This window comes from Hyperoodon ampullatus (genome assembly GCF_949752795.1).
Source record: "Hyperoodon ampullatus genome assembly, chromosome: 11".
NCBI lineage: Eukaryota > Metazoa > Chordata > Mammalia > Artiodactyla > Ziphiidae > Hyperoodon > Hyperoodon ampullatus.
Window position 1 is genome coordinate 67,657,560 of NC_136924.1, and position 14,149 is coordinate 67,671,708.

The 14,149-nt window shown below is 32.9% G+C and overlaps 1 protein-coding gene across 1 annotated transcript in view; it reads left to right on the forward strand.

Moving 5' to 3' along the window:
* LEMD3 (LEM domain containing 3) overlaps nt 1–13,958 on the forward strand; it is a gene marked incomplete at both ends in the record, with an annotated part of 64,352 nt that extends 50,394 nt beyond the window's left edge. The window contains 9 exons of the mRNA XM_079715541.1: nt 2,891–2,970; nt 3,057–3,202; nt 4,149–4,250; nt 4,359–4,461; nt 5,144–5,322; nt 10,631–10,712; nt 13,296–13,401; nt 13,508–13,586; nt 13,795–13,958. Coding sequence (XP_079571667.1) covers nt 2,891–2,970; nt 3,057–3,202; nt 4,149–4,250; nt 4,359–4,461; nt 5,144–5,322; nt 10,631–10,712; nt 13,296–13,401; nt 13,508–13,586; nt 13,795–13,958 — 1,041 coding nt within the window. The remainder of the gene's footprint in view (nt 1–2,890; nt 2,971–3,056; nt 3,203–4,148; nt 4,251–4,358; nt 4,462–5,143; nt 5,323–10,630; nt 10,713–13,295; nt 13,402–13,507; nt 13,587–13,794) is intronic.
* Between the last annotated feature and the right edge of the window lie 191 nt (nt 13,959–14,149).

Sequence of the window (14,149 nt, forward strand, 5' to 3'; positions counted from 1 at the left end):
GGTAGTAATTTTGTTTATAATGTTTTTAGTTTCCTAAAATTTTTATATTTAAATTATATAACTAGTAAACTTGGAAATTTCTTTGTTTTTACATTGTTTGACATATGTTTATAGTCTAACCTTCTAAGTTCTGTGTAATAATGCAAACATGTCATAATATTCTGCATACTGTATTAATACAAACTGAAGAGCATATATGTAAATACAGGTTAAATACAATGTATGTATTTCATTGATTTTTTTAAAATATCCACGTCTTTCAAGGGTGCTATCATGTCTTTGTCTTTGAAGGATGAAGTCTTTGAAAGAAACTGAATGAGTACAAAATCATTTTTAAAAACCAATACATTACAAAGAGGAATCAACGCAAGGTCTTCAGCTCCCATATTAATAACCCATATTAATAGTGCTTTATGGATTTTCAAAATCCTGTATAACTTGTGCTTTATCTAATCCTGATCCATGCAGTGTAACCAGAAGTATGTTCTATTGGTGTTCCTTTATCAAAGCTTGAATCTGCTCTAATTTTAGAGTATGTGAATGTGCATTGTTTGATTTTTAGTTATATACAAAGTGATTTCTAATTTTATAACAATTAAAACAGTAATTGCCTGAAATTGTTTTGTATAATCGCATAACATCTTAGGGAAATATTAAACAAAATTCACTTTTTCTTCGTTATTTTCTAGTTCTTACTCAAATGAGTATATATCTTTTATAGTTATAAATAAGTTGAATGTTGTATTTTACTTTTTAAAGCATATAGCTATTTAGCTCTCATCATGATCATTTCTAAATTCATAATATTCCACTGAAGTGATCTCACATATAAACCATTTCTCAATAATTAAATACTAACATTGGCTACAATTTTTTGATATTTATAAATATTTGCCAAAATTATCACACTTAAAAAAATAACAGCCTATAGTTATATTCAGCATCTGAAAATCCTAGTAGTAGTTACAGACAAGTAATGATGCCTAGCAAGATTAGTTCTGCTTCATAAAATTCTTTACTATACTTTCAAATTTGATATATTAAAATAACTGCCAGTTTCATATTAGGAAGGAAACTGATCAAATGAGAACCTTGTAATTTCCAAAGCTGTTGAAGAATATGTTGTTAAAATTCAACAGTTATTACTTATAAACATTTTTAAGGGATTTTAAAAAGTGATTTCTTATTTCTACTTTTAGAAATTCATTTTTTGCACTTCCAAAAGTACATGAAGACATACTTTTTGAGTAGAATGCAAGCTCCATGAGCACAGGGAATTTTGGCTTTTTGTTTAGCGCTACATCTCTAGGTCCTGGAATAGTACCTGGCACATAGTGAGCCCTCAGTAAATATTTTGAATGAAGGAATTTTCAAGGATGTTTATTTACAGTATTATTTGGTATACTAAATTTGGAAACACTTCATGTTCATTAATAAGGGGATGATTCGTGTGAAATAACCACACAATGGAATATTATCTTGCTGGAAAAAATTGAGGTTGTTCCATGTGTACTGACATTGACATTCATGCCACCTCATTTTGTGAAAAAAGCAAGTAGAAAAACAGTATGTGTAATATAATACCACTTTTGTTTTTAATATTTTGATTTAAAAAATACATAATCCACTTATGCTCAGCAATTCTTAAACTTTTTGCACTCCTAAAATTACTGATGATTCTAAATGACATCTGTTTGTGGGCTAGATATGTATTTATTTATATTTAGATATATATTTGCCATGTTAAAGTTAAGACAACATTTAAAAATTTACTTACTCATTTAAAATAAGAATAATGAATTTATTACATTAACATAAATACTGTATTTTTATGAAAAATAACTATTTTCCAAAATAAAAACATTTAGTGAGAAGTGGCATTGTTTTATATTTTTGCAAATCTCTTTAATGTCTATCTTAATTAAAAATAACCGACTTCTCATATCTGCTTCTTCATTTAATCCATCGTGATGCTGTTTTGGTTGAAGTACCTCAAGAAAATCTAGCCTCACTCAGATACGTAGTCAAAACAAGGAAAAGTATTTTAATTCTCTATTCCGATAATTGTAGATGTTCTTCAATACCAATACTCTACAAGTAGTAGTTTCTTAAAGATTAGCAGCAATGTAGAATTTAAAACTATGTCAGCGAACTTTTCGTACTCATACTTTTCATACTAAAGCCCTTTGGTTTGTTTTGCAGTTAGAATGGATCTTTTACCCATGCAAGATTTTATAGCTCATGATTGTTCATTTGGAAAATATTGGTTCACTGGTTATGCAGATCTTCCAAATGTTGACACATTTTATTATGCCATGCTCAAAAGTCACATTTGTTAATATCACAGCATAGTCTCATTGCAAAGGTTTTCAAGTATTGTGAAGTTGTTAGGCTCATAGTAATGGATGAGCATTTTTTGAAATTCTACTTTTCACTTGAAAGTTTGAATTTTATCATTGATAACACAATCAGTTGTTTTTCTGGAGTTGATGGGCTTAATTTCATTCACTTGTTGAGAAAATGGCTGTTAAACATCCAAGTCTGAATAATTGTCATTTGTTCATCTACAGATAGTGTTCCATTAAAAAGGGGGGGGACTAATTTACTCTTAATCACGATGATACTTGAAAAGAAAATTTTTTTTTTAAATCTGTAAATAAAAAAATGAAAAGAAAACATAACACAATGTTCAGTGGTTATCTTAGGGTGGTGGGGAAATGGTGACTTTTTTCTTTTTTCTCCTTTCATTTTTCTGTAATGAGTAATATATGTTTTATTATGTTATATAGTTTAAAGTGTTATATAAAGTATGTTATTTATAGGACAGCTTACACATAACAAGTGGATGTGAATTATAAAGAATAGTTATTTTCTCTATTTTTCTTATTAGGATTTAGGTTCTGAATATGAAGATATATTTAACATCTCATTGCAGTGGATTTTTGAAAATGGAAAAGATGTTGGAATAAGGTAAAGGATTTGGTTTCCACTTTGTCCATTTTGTAGTCTAAGAAGTGATTTTGACTCTAAACTCTCCCTTAATTATTTTTACATAGGTGTGTTGGTTATGGCCCTGAGGAAGAATTGACAGATATAGTTGATGTACAGTTTCTACAATCCACAAGACCACAGATGTCCTTCTGGTGTCGTTTTCGACGTGCTTTTATTACTGTCACCCACAGGTTATTGTTGTTATGCTTAGGTAAGTTGTGAGGATGAGAAATTAGATACATTGTAGTCTAGAATTTTTGTGTCTGTATTTCACCAAATGCCAGGATTGAGAATATACTTCTCTGATAGTTGTCATTATAAATCACATCCAGAAGTCTTCAGTAAGGTATAATAATATTGAGGGTTTCTATAATGTCCGTATCAATCTAAGGGCTTAGAAAACAGTGCTGTGAGGAGAGGTGGGAATCAAACTTTGTCATGTGAATGTCACAGAAAAAGCAAATTTAGTGCATAGATAGAAATCTACTTTAGGAAACAGAACAGGAAGATACAAAAATTAAGCTTATTTTTAAAATAATATATTAGAAATTAACTTCATTAAAATTATTTTTAATTAAAAAATACCATTAAATGAATTAAAATTTTCATTCAGATTCCTAGATTTTATGTGACTATTTTGATTCATAATAGGAATTTAGGAGATACTCATTTTTTTTTCTTTTTTCTGCCCAAGTCCTGTAAAAATAATTCAGGTTACTTAAAGTTAGAGGTAGTTTGTTTACAGTCTCATAAGACTCACTTTTCTCGTAGCTTAATGCTGAAAGAAAAAAGTTTGTGAAACATAGTTATGTTACTTTGTTTTTTAAAAAAATAATAGAATTTAAATGTTCAATTGTCAGCGTAATGAAGAAACAGTTTTTCTGGAGATATTAAGTGACACTCTGGGAAATGTTTAATATTAAATTTTCCATGTAATTTGATCATGTAGCTAATTCAGACCACTGTCTTGAAGGCTTATTCCATTATCCCATTATGGCAGTTAAAATAGTCACTGTAGAAACTGTCAAAATGGCTTTTTTTTTGCTTTATTTTGTTAATACCACATTTAACAACTGATAAAATAACTTCAAGTTGCAGTGAATATTATTGAATGCCATTGACCACAGTTTTAAAAACACAATATATAAATATTGCAGGTGTAGTGATGGTTTGCGTTGTTCTGCGTTACATGAAATATCGCTGGACAAAAGAGGAAGAAGAAACAAGGCAGATGTATGATATGGTGGTAAAGATTATAGGTATAGTATTTGTAAAAATCTAAACTACTTCTAGAATAGTCATTATGTGATAAACTACGTGATGTCCAGTGATTGCTTCATTTGTAAATTTGTTTGATTTACTTTCAGATGTTTTACGAAGTCATAATGAAGCTTGCCAGGAAAATAAAGATTTACAGCCTTACATGCCTATTCCCCATGTGCGAAATTCCTTAATACAGCCTCACGACAGGTGTGTTCAACACTTTATGAGTTGAAGTAAATCAGAATGTTGGTATCTTCTGCAGTCATGAAAATTACACTGAGAGTTGTGACCCTTCTCAACTAGACCTGTTTTATTGTACAGGCTTTATTTTTGTACTTTAAACTCTTTTCTAAATTTTCATCTATTATCTTCCTGATTTTGAGTGGCATAATAGACAACTGGATTTCAAAATATACACTTTTGATTCTTTGTTGTCAGTCTCTACCTTATTTCCTTTAATTCTGTCTTGATAAGGAAACAGAGACAGAGAATAGCCAGAGATGTTTTATTAATAATGTTTTAGAATACTTCCTTTTGTTGTTAATGAAGCTTTTTAAATAAAAGAATTAAGCAATAACTTCTTGAAAATAAAAGATGATTTCACATTCTAAAACAACATTCTTACCCTAGCAACACATCAGAATCACCAGTGGAGCTTTTGTGCAGGAGGCGGCGGGGGGCGGGGGGGTGCGGGATACCAGTGCATTGTTCCAAATATAGTCAATCTGAGGTGAGGTTCAGTCATCTAAATCTTTTTGGAAAAAACTTCTCCATAAGCAGTGATAAGAACAGCCTGCGTTAAGAGTAACCACTACCTTCAATGACTAATATTTGAAAAAGATGACAAGCCAAGATGATAGTAAAGTTGTCATTTTCCTTCAAATGATAGGAGAAAAATGAAGAAAGTCTGGGATAGAGCTGTTGACTTCCTTGCTGCTAATGAGTCTAGAGTTCGCACAGAAACACGAAGAATAGGTGGTGCAGATTTTCTAGTTTGGCGGTGGATCCAGCCTTCTGCATCCTGTGACAAAATATTAGTAATACCTTCTAAAGTGTGGCAAGGTCAAGGTATGTATTTTTTAACAACAAAAAAATATAAATGTAATTTTTTCAAATGCAAAAGTCTTACGTATTTAAAGTAAAATAGTATAACTGAAAGATGTATGAAGGCAGAGCTCCCTTCCAGTTCCATCCCATAGAAGGAATCAGTGTTAGCTCCTTACATGTCCTCCCACTTTTCTCCTTGCTAATATAAACAACATGGTTTGTCTTCACTGTGATAGAATTCTAGATACATTACTTTGATTTTTTTTGCATTCTTTTTCCCTGATATTTTGTGCCAATAAGACACATGTAATTTGTTTTGTATTTAAAACATGTGTAAGTGGAATTATAACTTTTAACTGCTCTTTTTTCAATTTTTGCTTGCCTTTCTCTTTTTCATTAAGAGTCTTCCACCTGCATATCCCATGCCAAGTAACTTTTGTGGGTATTGTTCCATATTTTTCTTAATGTTTGCATAGTTGCAAAAACAGGTATTTGTAAGTTTATAAGAGGGTTTGGTGTTTGGTTGCCTTACGCACCCAAAGTGATAACTGTTACCTCATTTGAATTTTTTGTATCTTAATGGTTATTTGCAAAAAGAAATCTCATGGCTAGTTTAATTTGTATTTCAGAACTAGTAATGAGTTGAGTTTCTTTTAATCTTGTTGGATAAAAAGCATATTTATCAATGCTTGCTAAACATAGACTATATGGGAAAGGTAGGTTAATTGTTTTGAAATTGAAATAAAATAAAATCCAATCTCTTCCTGATTTTCTGTAATTGATTTTCACTTTCAAAGAGCTTGAGTAATAGTTTATATAATCGTGGCATAAAAATAAAGTTTTTATCTTGCCAAAATGACACTAAACCATAAACTGTTTGCTTTAGGGTACATGCAGAAGGGTCCTATGAAACCATAGGCTGTCAGTCAGATCTGATTACCTTAGTGCCTTATAATGATGCATGTGGAGTCTCAGCCTAATTTCATCATAGAGCTAACAATTTGTGCTCATGTATGCATCTGAAGTTCTAGGCCATTGTTTTTGTTCATATGAATTTTTTTTATCATTATAGTTGTCTTATTTTAAAATAAGATATTTAAAATAAGTGAGATTTTCAAGATGAATCCAAAGGCAATTTTCAACTAGATAATCCATGTTGTTCTTAAAAATTAGTAGTGGTATGATTTATTTAAGTGTGTTAAATTGGACACTTTATAATCTCTAGGATTTAAAACCTCAGACTATTATTTTCACTTTATCATTATCTTTAGCTAGGAAGAGACTGTGCAAAAATGATAAAATACAACTTTAGGTCAGTTATAGTAGTAGTTAAAACTCAACCTGAATTAATACAATATTTTAAAAATCTCCAGCTACTTTTTTTAAATAAATTTTTTAGAAGTTTTATAGTTTTATTTTTAAAATTAATTTATTCATTTATTTTTTAATACATCTTTTTGCCTCATTTAAGAACATATAGCTCTAATACAGAGAGAATTTAGTTTTAATATTACTTACATTTTTATGCTATTAAATATATAGTCTATTTAAATGTAACTAAATGACTCTGACCTAGCTTTTTAAAATGATTAATACATAAAATAAGTTTTGCTTTCATTTAAATATATCTGAGCACAAATGTTGTACTGTATAAAAATGGGCATATACTAGAGGGTTCTGATGGTTTTTTATGTGAACAGATAGTTTACCTTACTAACAAGCTTAATGTTTCTCCCTTTATAAATGCAGTGGTTTAAAAGGTACGTCTGGGGAGTTTCCTGGTGGCCTAGTGGTTAGGATTCCGAGCTTTCACTGGATTTCAATCCCTGGTCAGGGAACTGAGATCCCATAGCCGTGCAGCATGGCCAAATAAATAAATGGTACATATCTGGAAGGTTGGTAATTAATTACAGTAGTCTTTTGAGTTCACTACCACTACAAGCTGTTGTCATTTAATGATACTTTTCCCAAGTAACTGTTAAATAATCAGCCTTATTGAATTTTTAGTTCAATTTCTAAAAAGTAGTTAAATATAAATTCAGTGATAATATAACGTTAGTATCTCTAAAGGTATTTTATTTAATTTATTTATTTTTTAAAAATTTTAATTTAATTTTATTTTTGGCTGCGTTGGGTCTTCGTTGCTGTGCGCGGGCTTTCTCTAGTTGTGGCGAGCGGGGGGCTACTGCTTGTTGTGGTGCGCAGGCTTCTCATTGTGGTGGCTTCTCTTGCTGCAGAGCACAGGCTTTAGGTGTGCAGGCTTTAGTAGTTGTGGCACACGGGCTCAGTAGTTGTGGCTCGCGGGCTCTAGAGCGCAGGCTCAGTAGTTGTGGTGCACGGGCTTAGTTGCTCTGCGGCATGTGGGATCTTCCCAGATCAGGGCTCTAACCCGTGTCCCCTGCACTGGCAGGCAGATTCTTAACCAGTGTGCCACCAGGGAAGTCCCTAAAGTTATTTTAAAGTACCAGTTTGCTGGGGAGCCAGAGAATTATTTATGCTTCTGACAAATGTAGTGTTTGGTATAAACAAATTCATTTGAAGGACCCAAAGGTAGTTCCTGAGGTACTTGAAATGTATCATTCAATAACTACTGTATCTTTACATGGCCATGGTAATTAGGGTTTAGTTAGGGAGATAAAGCTTATATCTTAAAAATCAATTTGATCTTTTGGACTACTTTCTGACTAGAGTTGGCCAGGGGTAGTTTCTCCCAGGTCTGTTATTTTGTGGAAACTTGGGTCTAGGCTAGGATAAGGTGGTATGAATGCTTCTGTTTTCTCTGGTGCATCCCCTGCTGGCCCAGGCCGTTATTGGAATTTCAAGGAAGTCAGATTGTTTGCAGCTAAAAGGTCATCTAAGAACAGAAGCTGTACACTGGTAGAGAAGTTCGGAAGGTACTAGATGTTCACAAACCTTCTTGATCTGAGATTTGGCAAAGATTTTTCATGTCTAGTGACCATTCCTCCACCCCATATCAGGCCCTGTTCAGACATTTATACTCCAGATGTTTCTTATCACTGACAGTTCTGAAATCTTTAATTGATACGCTCTGGTCTTCATCATAAACTCATCCTTTCAACTTCCCTGCTTTATGTATTTGGGAACTCCAGAATCTGATTCTTCAATGCACCTACTTTCTTCAGTTCTTCAGCATTTCTCCTATCTTTACTTCTTTTCCTGTGCATCTTAGTTTTCATGATCCATCTTTTCAATCACTCTCTTGCTAGTACCCTTAAGTGACCACTTGTCCTTCATCTTACCCTGGTATATTCCAACCAAGGATGAAACTGTTTATCTGTGCCTGTCTATATGCTAATGGCTGAGCATAGCAGGAGAAAATCATGCAACTTGGCAGACTGGTACCTTTATAACCAATCAACCTCAATTAGGTCTTCAGTACTACCTGCCTTTCTTATTCTTATCATCTTTTTTTACTAGTCACTTCACTTACCTACTCTACTCAATAACAATTTTATATTTCTTCCCCTCTTTTCAAACCTTTGCCCTTCTTCTCTGTCTTCTAAATCTCAGCTGATGACTCAAATAGAAGCAGTCAGATTGTACCTGCCTCAAATTTCCACCACCAAATTCATAGAATTACCAAAATCCACACTCATCCTCACCTCCTCTTGCAGTTGAGGAGCTGTCTCACTTAGCAAAGATCTGAGCCCTTCTCTTCAGAGGATCCCTCTGGATCCCATTCCCTCTGGTCTTCTCAAGTGTCTTCCCTTACTGTGTTTTAAATTCCTGCCTCTCTTGGATCTTTTTATCAGCACTTAAACATACTATAGTCTCATCTTTAAAACACACTGGTACACTATACATTGTTCTATAGCTGTCTACCTATTTATAGCCAAATAGCATTAAACAATTTACTCACTGTCTTTACTTTTTCACCTCCCATTTATTCTTCAGCTGACTCCAATCTGTTTTCCATCCCCATCATTTCAAGGAAACAGCTCTCAGATTTCAATATTGCTAAAGTTAGTGGACATTTTTCTTTCCTGTCCTTATTTTACTGAACAGTATTAACAATTGAGCCTGCCTTGGAAATTTCTTGTTTTGGCTTTGTGGTTGCCACTTTCTTCTGGTTTTCATCCTACCTCTTACCCTTTCTTAAATCTTCCTTTCTAGATTTTCCTGGACCTCTAGGTGTTGGGGTTTTTCCAGGCCATCTTTCATCATTCTCCCTGTCTTCCCAGATGATCTTATGCTGCAACTTCATTTTTTATATATATGTTGATAACTTTCAAATTTATATCTTGCACTAAGTCTTCTGTTCGTTTTCAGATTTTTATACCCAGCTGTATACTTGTCTTCTTTACTAAGAAGCACTGGAAATTCAACATGCGCATGAACCTAATGTCTTCTCTCTCCAAACTGACCTTTCCTCCAGTGTTCCTGTCTAATTAATGATACCTACCCCTCCTCAGTTGGTTCTATCATAACCCTGGGAGTCATCCGTAATCTCTCCCTTAGCCCCCACATGTGCAGTCTTTAAACAAGTCCTGTCAGATCTATTCCATAATATGTCCTGATTCTGTCCAGTTATTTCCATCTGCATTGCTGGCCTGTCTTATCCACATTACTATCATCTCCCTCTTAGACAACTCTAATAACCTCCTAACTGGTGTCCTTGCATTCACTTTTGCTTCTGTCTAATTGATTCTCCACATAACACTCTATTTAAAAATTTTATAATTTTAAGAGATCTTATCATACTGTTCCTCTCCTTAAAACATTTGAGTGGCTTCCCATCGCTTTTATGGTAATGTCTGAGTGCTTTAATGTGGCCTACATGGTCCTCCATAATCCAACATCCCCTTCTTCAGGTTTATCTTTCTATTGTCCCCACTCTAGTCACAGTGACTTATCTTTTAGTTACTCGAATATACCAAGTTCCTTCTTGCCTTGGGCTTTGTACAAGCTGTTACGTTTGCTTGAGATGTCCTTTACACCTCTCTTTACTCTGCCTATTTATATTGTATTTATTCTTTAGGTCCCAGCATAAATTATACTTTCTCCTTGAAGTATTACCTGATATCCTGATATTCACAGATTAGCTTAAGTTATACTGAGAGCTTTCTGTACTCTTATTTCTTAGGATTTACCACAATTATGATTTCTTGGGTGACAGTTTTTCATCTGTCTCCCCCACTAAACTAAAGTCTTCGAGAACAATGACTGTGTCTGTCTTATTCACCTTGATCCAGGGGTCTGGCTCATAATAAAAGTACGCAGTGAATATTTTTTGAATAAACTGAATGGCTGAATACTTTTCAACAAAATGGAACAATGGAAAATAGTAAAACTAATTTGTTTTTTATAGCATTTCATTTAGATAGAAGAAATTCACCACCAAATAGTTTGACGCCATGTCTAAAGATTCGAAATATGTTTGATCCAGTTATGTAAGTATTATGACGAAAGGTACATGTAATTTTTATTTGGAATATTTGGCTGAAAAATGCATGATACTCTTATAATGCTGTCTGTAATTGAAAAATCTTCTACTTCTGAATCTCTAACTACCAAAATGTTCTCTTTTTCTCATTTCTTCTTTTCTGTTAAATTTCAAGCAAAGGTTTCACCAAAAGACACAGATGTATAATGATTTGTAAAACTTTTATAAATCTTTGCATTCACTGGGAATCCATAGCAGATAAATGCTTGAGTCAAATTAATGACAGATATGATGACAAACAACAGTACCCTTTATTAGATGTATAAGTCGTGTCTGCCACCGTTTTTTGCCTCAGTAGGCAATATAGATAGAAATATCTGCTATTTTAAAATTTCCAAATCCTACTTGTAAAAAGTTTTCTACAAAAATGTACATACCTTCCCCTCTACAAGACTTGTCCATTTACTGTTTGAGAAACGTTTCTGTCTATGTAATTACAACAACACATGCATCCAGAAAATAGCACAGTCAAAAGTTATTGCCTTAGAATCCATAATATTTCACATGTAAGCTGTAATAATCTTTAGAACTTGTTTCCTAGAGGTGACTACTTATCTGTCCAATGATAGGACAAGTCAAATTCTGTTTTTTAAAAAAGCTGACAGTAGAAATTGTATTACATATAAAATACCCATAAGTCCCATCTGATAGCTCATTTATTTCAAGAAATAGCTGATATGGTAAGATTCCAAATAAGTGACAGCAAAATTGTAAATGTGACAAAGCACTGTCAGTACACACACACACACACACACGCATCCCCTCCACTTTGCAGAGGTAGAAACAATTAACGGTGTGGTGATCCGTCTATTTGGAATCTTACCTCATACCTTAGGGATTAGGAAGTCTCTGCCAGTCCAGTATTTTATTACCTGAGATGAAGATTTACAATTTGAAGTGTAACAGCCTTTTCCTTGGACCCACCATCTATATCTCACAAAAACAAATGTGTGTTACTGTAGCGGGAACTCTTTCATAATAGTAAGGTGACTTACGTCACCTTACTTAGGTGACTTAGGTACAAGGTGACTTAGGTACAAAATGTTTGCCCTATATTCACGCTTCTATTATTTTGGGAAAAAAAAAGCTCAGAATACACTATATACTAAGAATTTTCCTTAAGTTTAGGAATTTGAAAATGTCATTAAAAAATAATACTTTTACAAGTTTACTGTAACTCATTAAAGTGCTTATTAACATTTGTCTAGATAGAAAAGAGAAATGACTTTAAGTACGTAGGATTTTAAACGTAAAAATGACAGCACATTTATTCTGCTATAGTAGGCTGATCCTTCAGTGCCTCAGCGTGTGCATTCTTAGACTGGAAAGTGAGAGCAGGGCTGGGACTTCTGAATGCTAATTATTTTTTAATCTACCTACTGTTAGTAACAAGCACTTATATACTGTTAATTCTAACTATATGGTTTTTAAACTATCCCCATTCTAGTTGGGTATATATATTGTAAAAAACAAAAGACTTCTTCTGAGTAGGAATATAGCTGTTGATTTTTTGTTTTTCCCCCCAGCTGTATTGAGGTATGATTGAAAAGTAAAAGTTTTATATATTTAGGTTGTACAGCAGACCTTTTGAGGTTTTTTTTTTTTTTTGCTCATTCTTTAAAAAAATTTCTTTTTATTGAAGTATAGTTGATTTACAATATCATCTTAGTTTCAGGTATACAGCACTGTGATCCAGTTATACATATATATGTGTGTGTATATATATGTATATATATATTCCCTTTCAGATTCTTTTCCCTTATAGGTCATTACAAAATATTGAGTGTAGTTCCCTGTGCTATGCAGTAGATCCTTGTTGTTTATCTATTTTACATCTATTTTATATTTATTTTATGTATACATTATAGATATAAAATAATGTGTATAAGTATATAGTGTATATAGTGTGTGTAAATTAATCCCCAAATCCTAATTTATCCCTCTCCCCTTTTCCCCTTTGGTAACCATAACTGTTTTCTTTGTGTGTGAGTCTCTTTCTGTTTGTAAATAAGTTCATTTGTATCATTTTTTTAGATTCCACATATAAGCAATATCATATGATATTTGTCTTTCTCTGTTTGGTTTACTTCACTTAGTATGATAATCTCTGGGTCCATCCATGTTGCTGCACATGGCATTATTTCATTCTTTTCTATGGCTGAGTAATATTCCATTTATGTATATATACAACATCTTTATCCATTCATCTGTCGATGGACATTTAGGTTGCTTCCATGTCTTGGCTATTAATAGTGCTGCTATGAATATTGGATGAATATTGGGGTGCATGTATCTTTTTGAATTATGGTTTTCTCCTGATATATGCCCAGGAATGGGATTGCAGGTTTATGTGGTAGCTCTATTTTTAGTTTTTAAGGAACTTCCATACTGTTCTCTATAGTGACTCTACCAATTTACATTCTCACCAACAGTGTAGGAGAGTTCCTTTTCCTCCACACCCTCTTCAGCATTTATTATTTGTAGACTTTTTGATGATGGCTGTTGATTTTTGTTTTCATTAATTTTTTAGGGAAATAGGGGATCAGTGGCATTTGGCAATTCAAGAAGCAATTTTAGAAAAATGCAGTGATAATGATGGCATTGTTCACATTGCAGTAGACAAAAATTCACGTGAGGTAAAGTAACTTTTACTATTGAATTCTACGTTTTGGATTTGTTGCTACTAAACTAAGACTATTTATTTTCTTTCTTCCCTTTTTATTTTTTTAAAAAATATCACAGGGTTGTGTATATGTTAAATGTCTGTCTCCAGAATATGCTGGGAAAGCTTTTAAGGCATTGCATGGCTCTTGGTTTGATGGTAAGAAATTTGAGTATGACAAACATTTTGAAAAGATAAATTATGGTTTACTGTTAAACTATACCAGATTTTAAATTAAAGAATCTTAGGTTAGCATTTTTAGAGTAATAATTTTAGATTATTTTGTGTTCATATATCTTTTACCACAGTTTGTTTTCTATTAAGCACATTCATACAGATCTAAAATATTATTTTTATCTTGCAACAGGGAAATTGGTTACAGTAAAATATTTACGACTAGATAGATATCACCATCGCTTTCCCCAAGCTCTTACTTGCAACACTCCCTTGAAGCCATCAAATAAACATATGAACTCTATGTCTCATCTTCGTCTTCGGACTGGCCTAGCCAATTCTCAAGGAGGTTCCTGAAAAGACTTTGTTCCACTCCTAGGACTGTTCTTTACAATAGGAAAATTCCTGTTTGGCTTCGTCTCCCTTTTTAAATGCTTTTTGTATGTAATATTTTTATTGAGTACAGACCTGTTTGAATGTTCCAGAAATCTTAAGGTTCCAAAGGGACTTAGCAGTGAAGCAGCAATGCTGAGTAGATAGAATAATTG